Source organism: Octopus sinensis, linkage group LG20 (genome assembly GCF_006345805.1).
Source record: "Octopus sinensis linkage group LG20, ASM634580v1, whole genome shotgun sequence".
Lineage (NCBI taxonomy): Eukaryota > Metazoa > Mollusca > Cephalopoda > Octopoda > Octopodidae > Octopus > Octopus sinensis.
This window is the reverse complement of record NC_043016.1, coordinates 24546456-24556455: the sequence shown is the minus strand read 5'-3', so window position 1 is coordinate 24556455 and position 10000 is coordinate 24546456. Positions and strand designations below refer to the sequence as shown.

General features: G+C 35.7%; 1 protein-coding gene across 2 annotated transcripts in view; it reads right to left on the bottom strand.

Moving 5' to 3' along the window:
- The window catches only part of LOC115222495 (protein amnionless), a 76400-nt gene that overhangs the window by 64869 nt on the left and 1531 nt on the right, over positions 1 to 10000 (bottom strand). For both annotated transcript variants that reach the window (XM_036511661.1, XM_029792724.2), the window contains exons 2-3: positions 3558 to 3718; positions 864 to 957 (exon numbers count right to left, since the gene is read on the bottom strand). In XM_036511661.1, the coding sequence (XP_036367554.1) occupies positions 864 to 957; positions 3558 to 3718 (255 nt within the window). The remainder of the gene's footprint in view (positions 1 to 863; positions 958 to 3557; positions 3719 to 10000) is intronic.

The window sequence follows — 10000 nt, the reverse complement described above, 5'->3', positions numbered from 1 at the left end:
TAGTGTCAGTAGTATTTGCTTATGTTTCTGTGCAGTGGAGTTAAAACAATGTGAAGCTATGAGGTCTGATGGTTAAGATATTGTGTTCATTGTCATAAGGCTGTCAGTTTAATACCTGCATTGTGTATTATGTCCTTGAGCAAAGATGTTTATTTCATGTTGCTCTAGGCCAAGGCTGGCCAACCTGAGGCCCGCTGGCTGCATGCGGCCCATAGACTTTTATCTTATGGCCTGCTTGATACTGTCTTGAAATGGGCTTATTTAAACAAACATTTAAAAAATTTTATCAAAATTTAAATATTGTAATGAAAAGTGGCAATAATATAAGTGGCAATAAAGTAATAGCCTACAATTTTATAATTTTAAAAGAATGAAAAGTATGAAAAATTCTTGATTCTGTAATTTGATTATTTGACTATTTGTGCATAAAGTATACAAGTGGCCCTCAAAAAAACTTTCTGTGATTAAAGTGGCCTGCAATGCAATTTAAGTTGGCAAGGCTTGCTCTAGACAATTTAGCTAAAAATAAGAACAAGCCACATTCCAGTGCAGTCCTTTCTCCTTCTAGCTGTCACATTCTGTGTTCTATTGAGTGGAAGAGTAGGAGGACTGACAGGAAGTTGATTTCTGCTTGTGAACAAAAAGCAAAAGTAGACGACATGCAACTAGTGAGTGATACCTATGGATGGGAGGTATTTAAACCAGAATAAAAGAGATTCTAAAACAAACTCTTAGTTGCATAATCAAGCATGTACTTAATTGATAACAAAGGCAGGTAAGTAAAGAGATGGACATTAATAAAAAGGCATTAAATTCAAAGGGTAGCCTTTCTTTTCACAATTCAGAAAATGCAAAATTCTTACCTTGACCAGAATTAGCACAGCTTGTACTAGGGTTAGAAGTGAATCCTAGTTCCATGAATGAATTCAGAATTAGCATTCCATTCTTGGGGAATACCTTGAGAAGGAAGAAATCAAAGTATAATAATTATTTAGATTATGAATGTATGTAATTGTGTGTGTGTGTGTGTGTGTGTGTGTGTGTGTGTGTGTGTGTGCGTGCGTGCGTGCGTGCGTGCGTGTGTGCGTGCGTGCGTGCGTGCGTGCGTGCGTATGTATGTATGTATGTATGTATGTATGTATGTATGTATCTTCATAGAGGCACAATGTCTGAAAAAAATTTTCTTAAATTAAAACTATTAATTATATAAAAAATTAAAAAGCTTTTAAAAGAGCAGCTTGACACAGACCCACTGACCTTAAGGAAGGAAGCTTTTGTACTGTAGACAATCTTTACTGTTTACAGCTTTTTAAACACAAGTGGTTTTTTTTAAAGATATGGAAGCAAGGTCTTAATTTCAAGTATAGAAGCAAGGTCTAGAATCGAAGGTCCTTAGAGTTAACCTAGCAAAAACCAGTAGGAAAGCAGACACATCACAAATCCCTTCAAGTAGATGGCCCTGCTCAATCTGTAGAAAAGGTGTAAGTAGATGTACCCATTGTAAACTATGGACACATAAGATGTACCTGATGTAAGATTTGCCCAATGTAAGATGTACCTGATATAAGATGTACCTGATGTAAGATGTACTTGATGTAAGCTATGGACACATAAGAGGTGCAGCAATATAAAAGGAAGGTTTACAGGGAAAATAGCTTTTGTGTGTTGATGATACACAGGTACAATAAACACCGAAAATATACAGAAAACAGACTCCATCAATTGCCATTGAGGTAAGCCAGAGGAAGTAGATAGCTTCCATTATCTAAATGACCAAGTTAGTAGCAGATGTGGAATCAACATAAGCTTAAATAATAAACTGTAATAGGTGAACTTTGATATGGTGAGGGATTACTGTACTGGGGTTGATTCATTTGACTAAGGTTCTTCAACTCTTACCCTAACCACTAAGCCACATGTCTTCAACTCATTGGAGACTGTCAAACCATCCAAACCATGCCAGAATGGAAAATAGACATTAATCCTTTAGCATTCAGATTATTCTTTCAAATGTAATGTTTATTTATTCAAACTGTTTGGAATTAAACATGCATTATCTTGTAGCTTTTGAAATTTCAATCATGTGATTAAACATTTTTAGAATGACATTGTAGGGTAGGGTTGAGAGGCCAGAACTGGCTAGTTTGAACATAAAGCTGATAGCATGTTTCAGCCAGATATGGCTGGTTTAAATGCTAAAGGGCTAAATGATAATGATGATGATGATGACGATGATGATGACAGTGATGATGACAGTGATGATGACGATGATGATGATAATGATAATGATGATGAGGACGATGATGACGGTGATGATGATGGTGATGAGGATGATGATGACGATGATGACATGACAATGATGATGATGATGACGATGATGATGATGGTGATGATGACGGTGATGATGACGGCGATGATGATGATGATGGCGATGATGATGACGATGATGATGACGATGATGATGATGATGACGATGATGATGATGACGATGATGACGTTGATGATGACAGTAATGATGGTGACAATGATGGTGATGATGACGGTGATGATGACGGCGATGATGATGATGATGGCAATGATGATGACGATGATGATGACGACGACAATGATAATGATGATAACGACGATGATGATGACGATGATGATGACGTTGATGATGACAGTAATGATGGTGACAATGATGGTGATGATGATGACGATGATGATAACAATGACAATGATGATGACGATGACGACAATGATGATGATGACGATGATGATGATGGTGATGATGACGGTGATGATGACAGTGATGATGACAGTGACGATGATGATAACGACGATGATGATGATGACAATGATGACAATGATGATGACGGTGATGATGACGGTGATGATGACAGTGACGATGATGGTGATGATGCTGATGATGACGATGATTATGATGATGATGATGATGATGACGATGACGGTGATGATGACGATGATGATGACGGTGGTGATGAAATAATGATGATGATATTTATATACCAGCTGCTATACTCTTTACTCTCTTTTACTTGTTTCAGTCATTTGACTGCGGCCATGCTGGAGCACCGCTTTTAATCGAGCAAATCGACCCCGGGACTTATTCTTTGTAAGCCCAGTACTTATTCTATCGGTCTCTTTTGCTGAACCGCTAAGTGACGGGGATGTAAACACACCAGCATCGGTTATCAAACAATGCTAGGGGGACAAACACAGACACACAAACATATACACACACACTTATATATATATATATACATATATATGACAGGCTTCTTTCAGTTTCCGTCTACCAAATCCACTCACAAGGCATTGGTCGGCCCGGGGCTATAGCAGAAGACAAGACACTTGCCCAAGATGCCACGCAGTGGGACTGAATCCAGAACCTTGTGGTTGGTTAGCAAGCTACTTACCACACAGCCACTCCTACTTACCACACAGCCATACCAGCTGCTATATGGATTTGTGTTATCAATATTGCATGTAACAGTTTCTTCAAAAAATTTATAAATATTCAAAACACTCATATTATAAATTCAACAGATACATACAATTTCTTTCATAGTTGTATTGATATTGATGAAAACTGGTGGAGATTCAGTTGGGATCACTACACTATCATCCCCACATGGGGATCTTCCAGTATTCCAATTTAAGTTGTTGCCAAAGTTTGTATTCCGAATCCATCTCTTATAGTGACCATCAACAAATTCTGAAACACAAAAACATTGTAATCATATCATCATCATCATCATTGTTTAGCATCTGCTTTCCATGCTGGCATGGGTTGGACGGTTCAACTGGGGTCTGGGAAGCCAGAAGGCTGCACCAGGCCCAGTCTGATCTGGCAATGTTTCTACGGCTGGATGCCCTTCATAGTCCAATATTTAATTACCAAATTATTTAACAAAATAATCACTATTCATATTTTTAGATTTAAGTTCACATCTAATAATTATAGAATATTTAAAAATAAGTATCTAAATTATAATCAACAAATATAGTAATTAAAATCTAAAATTTACTCTATCAATAAATGTATAGACATATAATGAAAAATAAATAAATTAATTAGTCCATTATTACTTACATAAATATAATAAATATCAATATAATATATTTAAGAAATACATTTAAAAATTAAAGATTAAAAATCAAATTAAAAACGTATAACCTATCTTAAAAGAATTGTATAACTATTTACAATCTATATACCTTAGTGATTAAGTAATGACACGGTTTTTGAAAGCTAAGTAAACCTTTTCTATTTAAGATATTTTAAGATATTTTAAGAAGTTTAATTGTAGTGTATTGTATACTATATAACTACTGATTGTTAATTTGATTCTATAATTATTTAGTTGTTGATGATATGTATTTAATTATTAGATTATAACTGTATGTAATTTGTAAAATATTACTTAGTCACTGAAGTATATAGATCGTAAATAGTTATACGGTTCTCTTTAAGATAGGTTATACGCTTTTAATTTGATTTTTAATCTTTAATTTTTAAATGTACTTCATAAATATATTATATTGATATTTATTATATTTATGTAAGTAATAATGGACTAATTAATTAATTTATTTTTCATTATATGTCTATATATTTATTGATTGAGTAAATTTTAGATTTTAATTACTATATTTGTTGATTATAATTTAGATACTTATTTTAAAATATTTTATAATTATTAGATGTGAACTTAAATCTAAAAATATGAATAGTGATTATTTTGTTAAATAATTTGGTAATTAAATATTGGACTATGAAGGGCATCCAGTCGTAGAAACATTGCCAGATCAGACTATTGCCAGATTAGACTATAACTGAGTTAAGGATATTCGAGAGTTTATTATGTTTTTTAAAGCCATATTATATCTTCATAGATAAATACATATTTCTATCTACTTTTTTTACTTTAAAAATAAATATTTAACATAATAAATGGGTTGTAGGAAATAATTCTAATGTTTTAAGTTTCTAATTTAGATAATGGAGGTTTTCTATAAGAAAAATTATTATTTTATTTATTTCTTAAATAAATATTGTTTAACTCTATTTGCTTATTTATTTAACCATTATCATTAACCTGAAGATTGACTATAATTTTAGTTCGAATTTATTTCAATTGAATTTAAACTTAATTGTAATTCGAATTTAATTATAGTCATGAAACGTACGTAGTGTTTTTAGTTATAATATTATATTTATCATTCATTTCATACTTTTTGAAAAAAAAAAAATTTATATATATATATACATACATATATGTATGTGTGTGCGTGTGTGTGGGTGGGATGTGTGTGCATATGTATATATATATATATAAAATACAGTGTACATTTAAACACATTAAGAGATGTCCATCATAGGACTCCCTTACGCTAAAAGGAACAGCTAAAGTTCAAACCACTAATCAAGGATAAAATTTCGAAGAGAATTAAAATTAAAAACCTTTACCATCTATTTCCTGGACCAGGAAATAGATGGTAAACATTTTTATATGTATGTGTGTGTGTATATATATATATATATATATATATATATATATATATATATATATGTACATATATATATGTAGCATATCTGATATCCTCACTGTTTGAGAAACACAAGAATGATCTCGTTTGAGATTACAGTCATTTTTGGCTGGTTCGACCCTGTTGTGTCCACTTGGTTGTATTGTTGATGTGTACATGCTGTTGACGGTGGAATGGTGACAATGGTGATGACGGCAGCAGAGATAGAAAACGTTCCATCTGTCGCTGGTATATAATAGCGTTGTAGTGGCTGGCTGTCATCTGTCGCTGGAACTGGAACATGGCTGAGTAGCTCTGTGGTCAGTGACTAGACCTTAAAAGGTCTGGAGTTGAAAGATGAAGAATAGTGAAAATTGGCCTTTTTATGGAGTTAAAATGGCTCAAAGAAGCAGGCCTTATCCAAAGGCCGTGATTGGCTAGCTTAACACAGTGGCGCAAAATAAGTAGAGAGACAAACTGCGCCACATGCCAACCAATCAGACCAGTACACAACAGGGTTGAACCAGCCAAAGATGGCTGTAATCTCAAACGAGATCATTCTTGTTGTGTTTCTCAAGCAGTGAGGATATCAGATATGCTACACACATATATATATATACATGCATAGATATAACTGTTGGTATCTACCCTATCAAGTGTACTCGAGCCTTATCGAACCTGAATTTCCATAAGGCAAAATGTGAATTGATCCGCAAAGAAATCCACAAATGAAACTAGTCCAACATTCTGTGTATGCAAGACATTGATCTGAAACTGAGCCAGTTTATGTCAACAGTGCAAGCTATATGCACTAGATATGTCCCAGAAAGAAAGGCCACCACACTGTGAAAGAAGATTCTCAGGGACAGAAAAATCCTCATGAGATGTAGGTCGAAGATCTCAAAGCAGCTGAATAGACAACCGACAGATAGAGAGAAGTCCGTCTTAAGACAGACACTCCTAGAAATTGAAAGCAAGATCAAACTTTCTCGTTAAAGGGAAAGAACAGAGAGAGAGAGAGAGAGAGAGAGAGAGAGAAGGGCTGTGGAAAGTATAAAAATAAATCCCAAAGCTTTGTATAGATTCGCAAAGGAAACAGCTACAATACAATATAAAATAGGACCATTGTTCCAAGTGAATGACTCATTGACAGCAGACTCAGTAAAAATAAGTGAGATACTCAGTGAATAATTTAAAAGTGTCTTCATTTCCCCCCTTGGACACATGCAGATAAAAAAATCCAGCTGAATTTTTGATATTGCAGCTCTGAAAAAGGAGGTGCCAGCCATTGATTACATCAACATTGAGGAAACAGATGTAACAGCAGCCATTGATGAAATGAGTTCATGCTCTGTCACTGATCCTGAAGGCTTCCCAGCTATTCTCCTAAAGTCACATAAGCTGGCTTTAGCGAAACCACTTCAGATACTTTTCCAAAGTTTCCTTGCATGTGGTATACTTCCTAAAAAGCTGAAAGAAGGTATTATATGCCCTATCCACAAAGGTGGAAGCAGAGCAGAAGCCCCAAACTACAGGCCAATCTCTCTGACTTCGCATATCAGTAAAGTCATGGAGCAAATCCTCATATGTATATATATATATACACACACATATATATTTATATGTGTGTGTGTGTGTGTGTATGTATATGTATTTATATATGTGTATATATATATATATATATATATATATATATATATGTATATATATATATATATATATATATATATATATATATATATAGTTAATCCAAACATGAAAACACAAAGAGAAAACACAACAACGTGGGGACGTGGAACAAATATAGTATTATTGGACGCTCAGGAAAAAGAAAAGAAGGAGGGTTTAACTTTTTGAGCGGTGCTGTTTGGCAGAAACATAGGAAAAGTAAAGATCCTAAGAAGGGAAGATGGAGGAAAAAAATCGCCAATAGTACACACGCGAGCCATCATAGGACTACCTACATGTTAGAGAGGACAGTTAAATTCTGAACCACTACTAGAGATAAAAATCAAAGCATGTAGGTAGTCTTATGATGGCTACCTCTTATGTGTTTAGATGTACACTGTATTTATATGAATAATATATAGTCTATTGACTGAACTTTTACACGCTGGAAATCTCTAATATTTCGATTACACTTTGATAATATTAATTATATATATATAATGCCAGCCACTCAAAGAGTGTAGCAGGTACTTTTACATGCCACCGGCATGAGGGCCAGTGAAGCAGTACTGGCAATGGCCATGCTGAAAAGGTGTTTTTTATGTGCCACCTGCACGAGAGCCTGTCCTGCAGCACTGGCAATGACCATGCTCAAATGTTGTTTTTCACGTGCCACCAGCACATGTGCCAGTATGGTGACTCTGACAATAATCATGCTCGAATGGTGCTTTTTACGTGCTACTGGCACAGGAGCCAGTCAGTGGCCCTGGCAGTGATCATGCTTGGATGGTGCTTTTAATGTTTCACTGGCACAAATGTCAATCAGGTGCTATTATCACCGGTACAGGAGCTGGTAACATGTAAAAGCAGACGTTTTTGGGCTTCACCGAGGAAATGACTTGTGACCAAGACTTTTGGAAATATGCTGTGCGTGAGAAGACTCAGCAAGCCAAATGAGACCATAATCTCATGGACTATGCCAGGGGCATTACCAGCTCACTTATGCATACCTTTTCCTTCTTTGGACACTAAAACTCTGCTTGTGAAGACCTGTTGAGGCAAGTGAAATCAAAAATCAAAATCAAAATCAAAATCAAAATGAAATTCGATGACTGGCATCCGTGCTAGCAGGGTGCAAAGAGCACCATACGAGTGTGATCATTGACAGAGCAGCCAACCGATTTCCATGCCAGTGGCACTTAAAAGGCACCATTCGAGCGTGATCGTTACCAACATCGCCTTACTGGCACTCGAGCCCTGTGCTAGTAGGATATTAAGGGAACCATTTGAGCGGGATCATTACCAGCATCGCCTTACTAGCACCTGTGCCTGTGGCATGTGTAAAAGATTCGAGCGAGGTTGTTGCCAGTACCTCCTGACTGGCCCCGTGCCGGTGGCACGTAAAAGCACCCACTACACTCTCAGAGTGGTTGATGTTAGGAAGGGCATCCAGGTGTAGAAACTCTGCCAGATCAAGATTGAAGCCTAGTGCAGTATACTGGTTCACCAGCCCTCAGTCATTCGTCCAACCCTTGCTAGCATGGAAAGCGGATGTTAAGTGATAATGATGATGATATATACACATGTATGTGTGTGTATATATATATATATGTATATGATGTATTTGTGTGTGTATGTCTATATACATATGTGTTTAGTGTGTGTATGTATATATATATTATGTATATATACATACATATACATACATACTTATATATACATACAGGCTGTGGATGGTATTTGAGGACAAATGCATTTTTAGTCATTGTATTCTTTGACTAAATTGTATTGAACTTCTATTTCAGAAAATAACAGTAGCAGGTGCTATGTGTACAAATGCAATGAAAAGACATGTTGTGATTGTGGCTTTGAAGGCTAAGCATGGTGATTTAGAAATTTCTTGTTTTCTGAAATTTGCAAGATCTTTTTTCCACAAGATTTGGTGTGAGTTAGGTAAAGAAGATGGAAGCATATTACCTGTATCAAAATGTAAAAAACATCCCAAATGCTCTGATTCTATCAGGACACCTGAATTTATTCAGGAAGGTAAGCAAACCATTGAAGACAACTCAAGAAAATCAATGAGGTCAATTGCAAAAAAATTTCGTGTGTCAGAAAAACAATCAGAAATGTTGTGCATGAAGACATGAGTTACAAATCTTACGTGATGAGGAGAGGTCAAGTCATGTCAGGAAAAAAAACCAAAAAAAAAAACCAGGAACTCATTTAATCATATCCAAAAGACTTTTGAACAAACTCAACAATACATCAGGGGATGGTGTCATTTGGTTTTTCTCAGATGAGAAAATCTTTGGCCAGGACCAGAAAACTAACAGAAGAAATGACAGATGGCTATGTTGAAACCCTTCTGAGGTTCCATGAATATTGTACTCAAAATTTCCTGCAAGTGTCATGGTTTTGGATGTTGTTAGCAACGAAGGACAAATGACGCCTCCTCACTTTTTTCCACAAGGCCTTAAGGTGAATGCTGCCATGTATGTTGAGGTTCTAGATGAAGTTAAGCCTTGGATCAACAGTGTAAGCAATGGAAGGCTTTATGTCTTTCAACAAGATTCTGCACCATCGCACAAGGCTCAAATGATGCAAGGATGGATGCCTGACAATTTGCATGATCACATCACCCCAACATTTGGCCTCCTAATTCTCCAGTTCCCAGTCCACTGAACTACCATGTATGGGGCATTGTTGAGAGAAATATCAATGAATGCCGACCCCCCAGCATGAGTCATGTCTGATATGAACAAGAACCACTTAATAGAAAGAGTTATTGATGTTTCTG